Source organism: Callospermophilus lateralis, chromosome 1 (genome assembly GCF_048772815.1).
Source record: "Callospermophilus lateralis isolate mCalLat2 chromosome 1, mCalLat2.hap1, whole genome shotgun sequence".
NCBI classification, from domain to species: Eukaryota; Metazoa; Chordata; class Mammalia; order Rodentia; family Sciuridae; genus Callospermophilus; species Callospermophilus lateralis.
Window position 1 is genome coordinate 220,217,966 of NC_135305.1, and position 14,575 is coordinate 220,232,540.

At 55.8% G+C, this 14,575-nt stretch overlaps 1 protein-coding gene across 3 annotated transcripts in view; it reads right to left on the reverse strand.

Moving 5' to 3' along the window:
• Positions 1-375: 375 nt before the first annotated feature.
• Arhgef18 (Rho/Rac guanine nucleotide exchange factor 18) overlaps positions 376-14,575 on the reverse strand; it is a 50,534-nt gene continuing 36,334 nt past the window's right edge. For 2 of the 3 annotated variants that reach the window (XM_076849950.2, XM_076849930.2), the window contains 12 exons: positions 13,553-13,629; positions 10,523-10,701; positions 9,641-9,732; positions 8,074-8,256; positions 6,848-6,985; positions 6,281-6,390; positions 5,481-5,537; positions 5,346-5,393; positions 4,770-5,240; positions 3,669-4,002; positions 2,776-2,901; positions 376-2,697 (listed from right to left, as the gene is read on the reverse strand). In XM_076849950.2, the coding sequence (XP_076706065.2) occupies positions 2,537-2,697; positions 2,776-2,901; positions 3,669-4,002; positions 4,770-5,240; positions 5,346-5,393; positions 5,481-5,537; positions 6,281-6,390; positions 6,848-6,985; positions 8,074-8,256; positions 9,641-9,732; positions 10,523-10,701; positions 13,553-13,629 (1,976 nt within the window). In that variant the 3' untranslated portion in view covers positions 376-2,536. The remainder of the gene's footprint in view (positions 2,698-2,775; positions 2,902-3,668; positions 4,003-4,769; positions 5,241-5,345; positions 5,394-5,480; positions 5,538-6,280; positions 6,391-6,847; positions 6,986-8,073; positions 8,257-9,640; positions 9,733-10,522; positions 10,702-13,552; positions 13,630-14,575) is intronic. The other variant, XM_076849940.2, reaches the window with a different exon arrangement.

The following is a 14,575-nucleotide window of genomic DNA, read 5'->3' on the forward strand; positions in this document are numbered from 1 at the left end:
ACACGGCCTTCCTTTGGAACATCCGTGCACACCCCATGGTGGAGGACTCGACCTCTCAGGAGCCTGTGCACTTCTGCTGAGGAAGGCCTAGGGGTGCCTCAGGGGAAGGGGCTTGTCAGGCAGATCTTGGGGGACAGCTACAGTTGGGGGCACTTAGCAGGGTACACACCAGGGAGTGAGCCAGCTCAAAGTCCCCCAAGGGGCTAGCATCCCTATGCCTGGACTTAGCCCCACAGCAGTTGTGCAGATGGCTACCACCTCCTGCCTGCCTCTCCCCTACTTCCCAGTGTCCCTGAGGCCGACACTTGGACTAGAGATAGCCCCCCAAACTCCCGAGAACAGCCACTTAGTCAGAGATCATCTTAGACACTTTTATTGCTAGAATCTGGTCTTAAGTTCTAGGGTGGTTCCCAAACACCTGGTGGTGAGGAAACATAATCACTGTGAAGTAATTGTCATGTTGGCTAAGGTCATGGTCACGATCACCAAAGACCACAAGCATGGACCCACAGAAACGGGGAACTACGCAGCCACCAGCTTTACAAATAAAATTGGGCTCTACCCAGGAGTGACCGTGGGTGTGGTAAGAGGGTGAACCGGCCATGCTGCCCTACTGCGTGTGGAGCCTGACTCAGCCCCCTCTTCCCTGGCCACCTGGTGGGGAGGCCCCGCTTCCTGCTGATGGCCCGCTGTGTGGTTGGGCAGAAATTCCTTGCACTTGTCTAAGTTCAAGGAGTCCTCATGTCTGGGTGGGTGGTCCAGACAGACGGGCTGGGAGGCCACCCAGTGCAGGGGTCCAGGAATGTTCTCTTCGAGATAGAGCAGGAATTTAGCCTTTCTAAAGTGCTCCAATACGTCTCAGTACAAAAATACAAAACACTGATTATAAACATGGCACAGATGAGATGTGGTGGGTCGGGGGACACTCGGGAAACAGGACAGCACTGCTGTTGGAAAAGGACCAGGGTGGGAAAAGTCAAGGTTCTCAGAGGCCAGAAGCCGGGAGAAGAGGTTGGGACACCACACCACTCACTACAACTGTTGCTTTCAGAACCCTGCTAGCCATTGGCTGGGCCCTGGCTCCTGGTCAGTGCCTGCACCTGCCCAGTCCCCTCCTGAGCCTGGGACACTAAGCAGCACCTTGGCTTCAGGGAGCTGATGGCAGGCTGCACAGCTCCTAACAGTTTCCCCTCCTCTGTGCCCACCTGTCCCTCAGTGGTGGATATGTCCCCCAGCTTACTATGTTGGGCATCATAGGGGGTGACTCTGCTGACATAGCAGGAGAAGGGCTGAGTTCCCCACTGGGGCTCCCCAGGACACTGGGTTCAGGAGAATGATTTGGCCTTGGCTTGGGCCCAAGTGCCCCTTTCTGGGAACAAGAATGACCAGCCCAGGACCTGGCCCTGCTGTCAACACTTCCAACGTGGGGAAGCCTGGGCTGTGGGGCAAGGCTGGCAACGTGCCCCTCCTGCCCTGGGCAGCCAGGCTCTGCTTTGGCTGAAGCTGGAATGTGGATCTGACCATGTGGGCCACCCCCAAAGCCCTGCCCAAAGTCCTCTAGGGGAAGCCGACTCCAGGCCGCAACAGGCCAGTGCAAGTGAGGCGCCCCAAGATGGCCCCCTGTGCACCTGCTGGCAGCCTCTCCAGGCATTCCCTCCCGTTCTGGCCAGACACAGCCCAGGGGCTTCTTCCTAGCAGCCCCAGGAAAATCTGCCCATTTCTCAGGAGACTGAGGACCTCTGCTGGGGTGCCTGTGCCAGCCCTGGCTGAGCCCGAGGCTTGGTGCCCTGGACGGGCTGAGTGGTGGGGACGGCAGATGCCCTCGAGAAGCAGAGCAGCAGCTGGGAAACCTCTGCCAAATTAAAGGAGCCATGCCTGGTCGGCCCCTTCAGGACGAGCTTCCAAACCACAAAACATGCCTGAAGTGCCATGGCCGCCCCTTCCCTCTGGTCCTCGCTACTCCTGGGTGGGCCCTGTCCTGCCCTGCCGACAGAGGTTCTTGGTGTGGAAGGGGCTGCTTTGGAGGGGGATTCTGCCTGACTCGCAGACACACATGGATGCCATGGCCCCTCCTGGTGCCCTCACGACTTGACTCACTCCAGTGCTTCCTGGTACCTGTGGGGCCTGGCCTGGCCAGCGGCTCCTCAGACCCAGGCCTGGCCTGTCTTCCAGCTCCTTGGGCCCCCTGGCACTCCTCACTGCCTGGGCAAACAACTGGGCATTGACCTTTCTCCTACCCAAAGGGATGCTACGGCTTAAAACAATTCCTTGCTTTAGTTGGTTCAACTTTCCATTAAAAACTTTCTTTTATGTATGAATAAAAAAAGAGGTTTATGAAATTACCCAGGCATTACCACTAATCCTACAGACAGAGCCATGAGACCCGAAGCACCAACAGGCTGACCCAGGCCAGATGGACATCAGGGGTGTGCCTGGGCAGGAGAGGACAATAGCTGGGCAGGCAGTTACCCCATGGGGTCCCCAGAGACTCAGGGTAGACAGGCCAGAGAGGGCCTGCCCCTGGAGCCACAGCCCCTCAGAAGAAGATGACATCTTCCTTGCTGGCTTCCTCCCTGGTGGCCTGTAGTGGGGAGGGAGCCGGGGGCACAGGCGGGAAGGATGTGCCCCCAGCCTTGATGAAGAAGGCCTCGGGAGGGATGTCGGTCGGGGCTGGACTCGGGGCTGGGACGTAGGAGTCTGGAAGAGAGAGGGAACCGGGGTGTCAGATGTCACCAGGTGCTGCAGACTGCCCCACTGCTGGGGTGCTGGGCTCACCTGTGGCGGGTGTGGAGCCGTGGCTGCTGAGCAGGATGGGGCTCAGTGACCGGCGATTCCGAGAGGTGGTCTCGTCCTTGCCCATCAACTTGTTGAGAAGCAGCTGCTGCTTGAGGTCGAATGAAGCTGCAAGAGGGAAGGAGCTTGGGCCCTGCGGCAGGCCACCTCAGGACTGGGAGGACTGCCGGACCTTCCCCACCTGACAGTGCCCAGGGCCGACCCTCAGAGTCAGCCAACCTCTGGACAAAGGGAAGGCACTGCTTTTGGGGAAGTATCCCTTTCCAGTGACCCTCATGCCCCAGAGGTCTCAGGACACAGGCTCTGTTCCTTAAGAATGTCTCAGAACATCCCTAGTTGTGACCTGGGGAATACTTCCCAGTGGGCAGGCACTGGAGGAGCTCCTCGGCTTACTCTTGGGTGGTACTCATTGCAGGTGCCCGAGGGTAAGGGACTGTGCCTCTCTGGGCTGCAGCGTCCCCCTCTGTTAACCCAGGACACTGGGTAGAGCCCTTGGCACTTGTCTTGTGCTCTAGCAACATGGTCCTAAGTGAGCAGGTTGACTTCTGGCCTGTGACCCTCGGAAGCTCCCCTGTCCTCCATCCTACTGTTTGAGGCCTGTTGTGGGAAAGCACATGGGGCCTGGCCTGCCATTTCAGTTCTGCTTGAGAAAAAGGCCTCCATTTGGAGGGGAGGCCCTGGCATGTCACAGCTGCAACCTTCTGGTTTTCCTCTGGCACCCTCTCTAGGTGGCACTAGTATCCTGCTTTTGGTCCCATTGAGCCCCTATAGTCTTACAAGTTGCCCATGGCTGGACCTCTGGGTCCAGGGGGAAGGGGCACTGGAGACAGCCCACTTCTTGCAGGCCCAGGCTTTGGAGCCGGGGCTAGGCTCACCTGAGCTCTCCGAGCGCTGGGAGCCCCTGCTTTTGCTGCCTTTGTCCTTGCTGCCCTTGGTGGAGGCGGCCAGCTTGGTGGGGATCTGCTGCTGCACTGCCGCCTGCCTCTGAATCTGGTTGGTGGTGCTCAGCAGCTGGATGGGCACGTCACTCTTGGTTGGCCGGCTCTCAGCTGGGGCACTGTCCCGGCGGGCCACCTCAGGGCGCTCCACATACTCGGGCCCAGCACCGGATAGCAGCAGGTTCGCCCGCGTCCCAGATGTTTTAGCCAAGGCCAGGGGTCCCTCTTGCCCTTCTCCGTTGAAACTAGGAGGGTGGCTTGGCGGCTGGGCCTGAAAGAGTGACAGAAAATATGTCCCAGGGCTGCTGAATCTGCAGGGAGTTCTCCCACGGGGCAGCTCTACCTGATGTGCACAAGGGGCCTGCCAGGCTGAGGCCCTGTGGGGCGGGGAGGCTCTGGGGGAACAGGGAGAGCCAGGCGATGGGGAGACGGGGCTGAGAGGGCTGATCCCTGCACCTGGTCCAGATGGCCCCTGGGATGTCTGTTCTGCATGCAGAGCTTGGGCTCAACCTGAAGCTGAGCACACTCACGTTCACACTCAGCCACACATATGCTCTCTCACACATGAAAGTCGCATTCACATTTATGCTGTTTATACAAACCACTTCTTGAAAAAAAGAAGACATCGACATTCACTGTGTTTTCTGCTGCAGTGTGCAGATACTACACTTTTACAGCTATCTCACATGTGTCCCCCAGGTGGGTCGGTCCTCCGGGGCTCAACTGAGTCTTTTGCCTTGGCTTCCCCAGTGTTGGGCCTATAGGAGTGCCACCACGCTCACACATCATCACTATGACCTTCATCTGGAGTACCACCACGCTCACACATCATCACTATGACCTTCATCTGGAGTACCACAGGTAGGACGCAGAGCTTCACGTGAGCATGGCCAGCTCTCTACCACCGAGCTGCACGCCCAGCTCACACATTCACTCTTAAACCAGATGCTCATGTTTTCTGACATTCGGTCTCACACCTGCAAATGCATGTGCCAACCTGATACCCCAAAAGTCCAATCTCACGAGGCTCTGGCTCACCTCCACCAGCACCCCGGGCGGTAGTGCCCCTGGCACTGTGTTCTGCTTCTTGAGCCTCCGCTGCTGTTCCAGGCGCTCGCGCTCACGCTCCACAGCGCGCATGCCCTCGCGCAGCCGTTCCAGGTCTTGCTGGTAGGCCCGGCGCTGTCGCTCCAGCTCTGCACGTTCATGGTCCAGCTGATCACGCAGCTGCTGCGCTTCGCCTTCCCGCGCCTGCAACCGTGCGCCTGCGCGCTCCAACTCCTGCCGTTGGCGCGCGCATTCCCGCTCCCACCGCTGCTGCTCCTGTCGCAGCTGATTCTGTAGCTTCTCCACGTCCGCACGCTCTTCTCGCTGCTTCTCAAAATTGCGCTGCCGCTCCTGCTCCAGCAGCAGGTTCCCGCGCGTCGACTGCAGCCGAAACTGCTTCTCCCGCTCCTGGATGGCTACCCGCTGCATCTCCACGTAGCTGTCCTGCTGGGCGATGACCGCCTGTGGACAGGGTCAGAGCCAGGCCTGTGAGAGCCACGTCCTTGCCCAGACCCAGATAACTAGGAAAGGGCAAGTGTGGCTGGTCCCTCCCTGACACCCTGGTACCTGGAGGCTGAGGAGAAGCTGTGATAAAGTCTGGATCCGCTGGACAAGCTGTGGAGAGAAAGGCAGATTCTGGGTTCTGTCCAATAGCACATGGGGCCTGCCTGCCATCCCCAAGGTGGACCAGATGCCACCTACCTCTGACTCCAGGAAAGTGGGCAGCCGGGGGCTAGTCTCTGAACCTGGCATCTCCACCTGCAAAGACTATAGCATCAAACCCAGAGTGTCTAGGACTAATTCAAGGAGGCGCAGTCTGCCTGAGATCAGCAAGACATTCCCTTGGATGGGCAACAGAAAGCACCCAGGGCTGGGCCACTGTGGGGGGCAGTCTTGCTGGCTACCTGACATGCCCATCCGGGTGTCTGCAGAATGAAGGTACAGGGCAGCTTTGGAGGTGGGAGGCAGCCATCACCAGTCCATGGGAGTGCAGGCCCACATGTGAAGCCTGTACACCAGCTCTGGGCATGGAGGCAAGTCCAAGCCTCAGCTGGCCAGAGGCAGCTGGCTGTGGCCTCTGAGCCCAAACCTTGGCAAGGTCAGACACGTGATGGGCCTTCTGAGTCAAAGGATTGGGAAGAGCCGGTGAGACGTGGGCACATCTGGTAGGTGTCACTATACCTGTGCCGTCAGCCTGAGGCTCCTGCATGGGGTTTCCGGCCTGCTGATGAAGCCATGGCTATGCCCTGAGTCTGTCCCCTCCCCGCCTCCCTCCTGGAACACTGGCTGCCTTTCCCAGGGGGCTGCAGGACAAAATTACCCGGCTGCATGGCAATCGGGTCAGAGAACCTTAATTTGCCATAAAACGGCAGCACTTGGGGAAGTCACCATGACAGAGAAACAGACCACCCCAACAGAAGTTAGTCGCACTAGTTGATGACAACTACAATGACTTGGAATGATTCTGTACGGAGTGAACAACATCCCCGGAGGTCACGTACCGCCTGCGGTGACTCCTCGCAGCCCCCAGGGACATCTCCGTTTCCAAGCTTCGAGTCTGGGCTGCTGACAGGCCCTCGCCAGCTGCAGACTTTCTTCTTAAAACTGCCATCTGGGAAGCCCACACCAGGCCTGTGAGGCTGCTGTGGATCCCATGGGATCTGGAGCCCTCCTCTACCCTCAGCCCTGCCTAGGTAGGAAATCCATGGTGGCTTCCCCCACCCCAGTACTGAGATTTGAACTCAGGCCCTTGCCAGTGATGGGCAGATGCTCTACCACTTAGCCACATTCCCAGCTTTTTTATTTTATTGTTTATTCTGAGACAGGGTCAGTCTTGCTAAGTTCAGCAGGCTGGCCTTGAAATTCAATCCTCCTGCCTTAGCCTCCTGAGTTGCTGGGACGACAGGTGTGAGCCAAGGCAAGGGCTTCTGTAGCACAGAGACCAGCAGAAATGCCTGGGCCGGACTGGGTGCTGAATGTTCTGAGAAACAGTGCAACCTCAGAGGACACTCAGACCTGTTGCTAACGAGCCCCCTAAGGTGAGCGGCGAGGCAGGAGACACTACTTACTCTTGCTAGGGCTGCCCATGCTGTCATAGCCTCCGAAGGTCTCAGCCCTCCGAGGCAGGCCTGTGGAGCCACCTCCCTCTTCCGCTAGGCCACTGCTGCAGCCCAGGTGCCTGCAGATCAGGTTCTGGATACCCTCGACTGTGGAAGGAGACAGGAGGAAGGAGTCACACTGTGGAGGCACGCTGGGGGTGTCAGGGAGCAGCTGAGACCCTGGGGAGCTCACTGGGCGCTGGTCACCCTGCCCACTGTCTGATGTGGAATTCCAGCTTCCAGCCCCGATGTCCTGCACTCCTGGTGCTTCCTGCACTCCCTCACTTCTGGTACTGCGACCAAGCCCTGCCAATCCCCATCTAAGTGAGAGGCCAAGGCCAGGAGTGGCCACATGGGAGGGCTGTGCTGGCTTCTCATGTCCCTCCTGCTAACCCACACAGGCGCTGGCTGCAGTGACCAGCCTCCACCCAGCCTAGTGCAAATGTGAGCATGGCCATGCTGTGTCATAAGGGCCACACTGGGAGTAACTCTTGGCGGGAGGGGCTTTTCACATATAGCCCTCTAGGACCAAAAGTCTGGCCAGCTGAAGAGGTGAAGAGAACATTCTAGGCCCAGGTGCAGAATATGCAAGTGTTCTCAGGGGCCAAGGACAATGGCCACTGGAGAAATGGGTGGAAGGACAGTGTGGGTGCAGCTGGAGGGAGAAAGACTGACCCCCATGCCATCTGGTTTCTGTTCTTTTCTTGCAGGAAAGCTACCAAGGACGGGGCTGTGCCTGTCTTGTTTGTTGTTGAAAGAGTGGCACGATGCTGGGCCAGTGGAGGGTGCAGTTGGGAGCTCTGCTGTGCTCTGAGGGCTCGAGCAGCAGGCCTGGCCATGGCTGGCAGAAGGGCAGAGCATGCGTGGAGACAGGGAGCACCTCACTGGCCTGCGGCCTCTGCCATGGCTACTAGTGCTGGCAGCTGCTGGGCTCGGCGGGGGGGCGGGGGGTGGTTCCCTGAAACGGCCTGCCAAGTGTGCATGTGCGTTTTCCTGAGGATATCTCAGAATACCAGTCAACTTCAGATCCCCAGGGCTGGTGGGGGCACCTGAGAGTGTGTGTTAACAGAAAGAGAAAGTGTGTGTCTGCAGAGAGGCACTGGGACCTCGGTCAGGCGAGACAGCCTCAGGCCTGGCCTGGGATCCCAGAGCACACCCACTCCCCACACACTCGGCAGGGTGGGGTGCTGACTGACTCTCATTCATGGCCGATTTGAGGATCTGCTCCCCCTGCAGGGTCTCCGAGGCATCGCCTCCGCGGAAGAGTCCACGCGACTGGGCTGTGTCCTCCAGTCCGCTCATCTCTGCCATCTCCAGGTAGATCTGCTGCTTCTCCAGGAGGCTCTGGGCGATCAGCTGGTCTTTCTGGCTCAGTCGTTCTGTGGAGGGACATGGAGGAGGTGGTCAGCTGGGTCAGCCTCCCCTGGATTCTGTGCCCTTGGATCTGGGGCCAAGCAGGAGGACAGAGCCCTCCTGGAGGTGCTTCCCTGCGGGATAAACTCGAGTTACCACCCAGCAGGAAATAGCAATTAGCATGAGACGAAATTAACGCAGATGGTCCTCCACTCACAATGGTTCAACTTGTAGTAGTTTGATTTAATAATGACGGGAAAGCGCTATGTGTTCCGTGGAAATGTGTCTGAGCTTTGATTTCTAGTCCTTTCCTGGGCTAGTCTCTTGTGAGCTGAGCAGGGGCAGTGGCCGTGAGCAGCAGCTCCTGGGCCCAAGAGGAAACAACTAAGACGTGACAGTGGCCCTGTGGCCGGGCTGGGATGTTTGGCAGCTTGAGTGTAAGCACAACATTACTGGGATGGGACCCCAGCGTAAGCCGAGGAGATCCGCACTACGTTAGTGTCAGGCTTCTAGGGTTCAACAGGATTCTTTCCGTCTTTCTTTTGGACATTAATTAATGCTCTCAAATTTATTAAAATAAATAAAGTCCTTAAAGCACCTCTCCCCACAAAAGAAATAAAATATAGACTATTAAATTCCATGTTCTTATCGCCTATCACTTAATCAAAGAAATAAATAACATAGTGAGTGGGAAGGAGGAAGGGACTTGTCGAGCCCACGGGTACTAGGAGTTGCTCGGGCAGTCACCACATCCACCTCTCACAGAATCTGCCGCACAGGAAGGAGGACGCACCAACACCATGTGCTCCATCTACCCTGGAGCACCCCTTGGCCACCAACAAGGAGATTTTGACATGTCATGATGTGGACGGGGCTTGAAGACACTGTGCTTGGTGAGGGAAGCCAGGTGCACAAGGACCTGGCTCCACTGACCCGGGATGCCCAGAATGAGCGTGTCCACAGAGATGGGATGGGGACTGGTGGTGGACAGGGGCTGAAGTGACTGCTAAGGGGTGTTTTGTTTTCAGGGTGAAGAAAATGCTCCAAAACTGATTGCTGACCTCTGCGTGCTTGCACCTCCTTCCTGAATGCAGACAGGTGGGTCTGGAAGGGACTGGAGGCCCCGAGGTCAGCTCTCTCCCTTCCCACACCCCTGCAGAGACCAGGAGGCCTCTGGGACATCCCCGCCTTGTCAGTAGGCCCCTTCTGAAGCCCTCGCAGAGCTGCAGGGCGTGAGTGGCTCACAGCGAAGTGGCTGGCCACGTGGTGGTGAGCTCCTCCACATCCAGTCTCCACAGAACGGAACAGGGACGCCTCTGAGGGCTGGGGGCTCAGGGCTGGCTGTCTCAGGAGGGCTTTGCAGACCCATGGCCACACAAGGGACATGCCCATAACACCGACACCCCTTACCTTGAAAGTCCCGGAGTCTCATGGCGCGGGCCTCAGCGACCTTCCGCTCCTCCTCGACCTCACTGAAGGGTCCCTCTTCCTCATCGGGACAGCTACAGAGAGAGGGGACATACAGAATTAACTGGTGGGCCTCTGACACTACGCTGGCTCTGTAGATTCAGCTGCTAAGAGTATCTCTGATTTTGGGAGTGGTTTTCCCTCAGGGAACTGAGGGAATGCGTGTCAAGAGTGTAACCAGGCAAGGGTTCCAAGTGTCCAGCTGTACCCTTGAAGAGGCTGCCACTGGACAGTGCTTGCTGGGGACCGCTAGGCATGGGAGGCTGAGGCTTCTGAGCATCGACGGAGCTTGGAATAGGCTAAGGTGGTGAGAAGCCTCCAGGCACCTGGAGGGGGAGCAGGGAGCCGGCTGAACTGCCTCCCTCTGCCCATCTACCAGGCAGACCTGGAGTCAGGCGGGTGGAAAGAGGAGGGCGTGGCATGGGTGGAAGAAGGACAGGAAGCCACAACCTATGGCAACGGTCTGGTCTCAGACTTGTGTGCAGGCAAAGCCCACTGTGTTTGGCCAAGTGGCCCATGAGTGCAAAAAGGTCCAGGTGAGATCTGTTGGCCCTTCAGCCCTGCTGGCCAGACATATCCAGGCCTTTTTAGCACCTGAGAGGTTGGACTGTTGTTGGAAGGAGCTGGAATGGCACCATCTTTGAGATGGTGTCATTTTTGAGAAGCAGATGGACAGAACACCTGTGGGGGATGGGAGAGAGGAAAACAAGGGGTCTCAGGGACCGTACAGGCCATTGCTGACTGGGCCGAGGCTCCCTCAAAGCCAAGGGCATGAAGTCTGGAACATGCACCTGTGTCGGGGAGGGAGACCCTAGGCCCTCTCACCTCTCCACGGCCTGGCGGATGTGGGTCATCCAGGAGTTCCTGTCCTCTTTGGAGCTGGTGTAGATCTCATACATTTCAGGTCCTTGCAAGGAGGCACTGATCAGAAACATGGCCTTCTCTTCGTTGGCCACTTCCCTCACGATGAGCTTTTGCAGAGAGATGACAGGTGGCTTCGAGTCCTGCATAGGTGGAGGGGAGGTCACATTTTACCTGGTGCATCCAAAGCAGGACCAGAGTCTCAGGGTTGGGGGCGGGGGACACAGAGGGAAGCCATGTGCCCTGTTTCCTTGCAAACAACTTGAAACACAGATATTTTGCCAAATGGGGAAAAACACTACTGCAATGATATCCTAATATCCTTTTAATGTGTCAATTTTATCCTGCTATGGTGTTGCCCAGGCTGGTCCTGAACTCCTGGCCTCTAGTAACCCTCCTGCCTCAGCCTCTGGAGTAGCTGGAACTATAGGCACAGTAACAACTTAAAAATAATTAGTAATGTAGGTACATTCTACAAAACTCAGGATACAACATTACACAGTATAGAACAACAACAAAAACTCCTCATCTGTTTTTTGTATCACAGGCCACCCAGAGCCAACCAGTCCTCCCAGCCCACTGGGCACTGGTGAGAGAGAATGCTGTAGTAGACCAGTAAAAAGCACCTCTCAACTGTGCCATGAGCTCAGCTGCGTCCCCAGACCTGCTGAAGTCCTAAAGTCTAGGACGTGACAGAATGTGGCAGTATTTGGAGACAGAGATTTATCAAGTAATGTGGATCCCACTTCAACATGACTGTGTCTTCAGTAGAAGAGATGAAGACACAGACATATATAGAGGGATGACCCTGTGAGAACACAGGGAAAAGACAGCGTGTACTGCCAAGGAGAGAGTTTCAGAAGGAAGCAATCCTGTGCAAACCCTCATTTTGTACTTCCAGCTTCCAGAAAGGTGAGACATTAAATTTCTCCAGTGTGAGTCACTTGGTCTGTACAGGCACATCCACAGTGGCCACAGCAAACATGTCCAACTATCCCTTATTGGGGGTTTGAATGTTCACTGGGAGATCTCAGCCCATTTGGACCAAAACTATTAATTTCCCCAAGTCTTGGCTTTCCACCCATGAGAATGTTCTCTTCATAACCTGTAAGATATGGTCAGGACAGCACCTGCCTATAATCCCAGTTATATAGAAGGCTGAGGCAGAGGATAGCAAGTTTGAGACCAGCCTGGGCAACTCGGTGAGACACTGTCTTAAATTAAAACAACAACAACAACAACAATAACAAAACCAACCAAACAAAAAAACCCAGGATGGAGCTCAGTTGTATGGCACCCCTGGTTTAATAACCAGTAAACACCCCCTTCCCCCCAAAAAGATATGGTCAGGAGCATGTGACTACACAGCCAAAACAGATATTCAAAGCAGCTCCAGCACCTGCCAAATTCCAAACTGCAAAACCACACACATATCCACCAACAGGAGAACGGATTAATAAAAGACCGTTTATCTAAGTTGTTTGGAAAGAGTCAATAGAATGTAGGATGGCTATAAAATAGAAGGAGCAGGCAGCCACTAAACACCATGCCACAGGGTAAGAGATGCACCGAGGAGGGAGCTTCAAAGTGTATTGAGCAGGAATAAAAAAGCAGGTTGTAAGAGAATACGAAGCTTGAAGATGCAGTGTTAAAAATACATGCATTTATCACTGGAGACCCAGCTGTCGCAAGCTCCAGTCCATGGCCAATCTGGCCCACTGCCTGACTGTGTAAAAGGGTTTTATTGGCATGTGGCTTAGTACATACTCTCTACTGTGGTTTCCAGAGTGCAGTGGCAACATGGAGTGGTCACTGTGGACGCCTGTAACACCTACAAGGCATAAAGCTCGGCTGAGCAGACCCCCTACGGTAAAGACAGTCAAGTGGATGTCCCTGGGTGACAGGATTATTCTGATTTCCTTTTTTGTGCTTTTCTGAACTGTAAAGGTTTCTGAAACAAAATTACACCCAGATGAATGTGGTCTCCCTGCCCATATATTTTTTGGGTGCAAGACATGCTACTTTATGTCTTACCCCTGACCAGAGCCCCCATCTCTTGGGAAACACAGTGACCCATTTGGCTAACTACAGGACAAGGCAGGAGACCAACTCCCAGCAGGGCTGTCCTGTGATGCAAGGTGGGCACACAGAGCCACCCAGGGCAGCAGACTATCCTGTCACGTCACCCTCCTGTACGGGCACGGCAGGCTCTGAGGTGCATGGGTCAAGGCAGGACATCTGTTTGACAAAACAGCCTGACACAGTTGCAGGGGGTTGAGATGGGAAGAACAGGGCCAGGTGGCAGTGGGGGACTTCTTGAGAAGCCACTGAGATGGAACACAGGGCCGTGCACATGCCAGGCAAGTGCTCTGCTGAATCATGGCCCCAGCCCCTGAGAAGCCACTTTACATTTTGGGGGAAGCTATGTGATTCTGTGGTTCAGTGGTGAGGGCCTTCTTCTCCAGGTGACCTGGAAGCCAATGGCTTCCTTACACTTTTTAGGGGCTGGAGCCCCAGGAAGGCTGGGCCTGACCTCCTTGCCCTGCAGCTGGGTCTGTGCTGTGAGATGCCAAGGTGCCCTGGGCTAGTGTTGGGATAGGGTTCTGGGTGACACAGCCGGGTGGGTGCTGCTCCCCTGACAAGGGTGTCCTGGGGTCAACATGGTCACAGCTCACAGAGCAGTGGCTGCCTGGGCTTGCGTCTAATAACAGGGCCTGTGCGTCCCTGGGAAGAGAGAAGGCTCCCCCGGCCGGGATTCTGGTGCTTGTGAGTATCCAAGTCCTTGGCAGAGGAAGAACGTGCGTGGAAACAGAATGGAGGTGGAGAGCCTGTGGGGATGGGAGCCTGGGCCTCGTCAGGAAAGGGGGCGCCTGGGGTGCCACAGTGCAGCGTTCTAGTGGCACTTCCTCTCCTTGTCCCCTGCCCCCCTCCTTCATGGCCACACCCACCAGGTCCCCACAGACAGGACCTTGTCTGGAGACACTGGGTACGCACCACAGAGGCAAAGACATATTTTTGGTCCTTTTCTTGCAGCAGTAGAAGCACGTCGGTCAAGAGGACAGCAAGGACATCTGCAGAGAGCACAGAGGGGGCGTCTTACAAGTTGTGCAGCCACGGGTCTCACTGGGAAGCTCGACAGTCACTGTCTCTCCAGGAGGTCTCTTGCATCAGACCTTTCTACTTGAGCCTAGAAGTTTCCTGTCTAACTCACACCCTGCCATCACTTCTCTGGGTTTCCATATTTATCACCAGTGAATGCCGGAGTCCCCTCTTAGGTATCCCTTCAGGCTCCAGCTGACAAGGTTCAGAGCTGAAGTCAGGACTCCAGCCTCACCACCAGGCGAGGTGGTGACAGGTGGCTGTCATGGCCGGGCCTGGCCTCGGAGCTGCTCGAGCTGATGGCTCAGTGTGGACAAATCTTGTCATGCTCCCTGCCCAAGTCACCCAACCATGATCTGCTGGCGCTCCCATCCTGCCCCCTACTGCAGGGACTAGGGAGGGCTTGTCTCAGTCCCCTCATGCTCCAGTCCTGCTTGGTGCCTTGTCTCTGGATGAACATCTTGCATCATGAGGCTTTTGCATGTAAGTGCAAATCCTGAATTGAGGTATATTCATTCACATTGCAGGAAGCACAGATATTACCTTCTGGGGGAGCCATTTTTGATACCACTAGCAAAGTCAGAAATCCTTTTTCATTCAATTTTCTCATTGCAGTCTGCTGGTTCTTTCAAAGCATTTACCACACTTTTAACCACTTTTTTTTTTTTTTTTTTTTGGTAAATGTTTACTTGTTTCTTTTTCTGTCCCACAGACTGAAGCCCCAGGAGGGCAAGGGTCACATCTTGTGAGCTATATTTGTACCACTTGGCTTGGTGCCAGTTCAAGATGGCACTCACCAATCCAAGACAGTGCCCATCACTCAAAGAGGGTGCCCACCAATTCAAGAAGGCACTCACCAATCCAAGATAGTACCTGCCACTCCAAGACAGTGCCCCCAGTCCAACACGGCCCCCACTA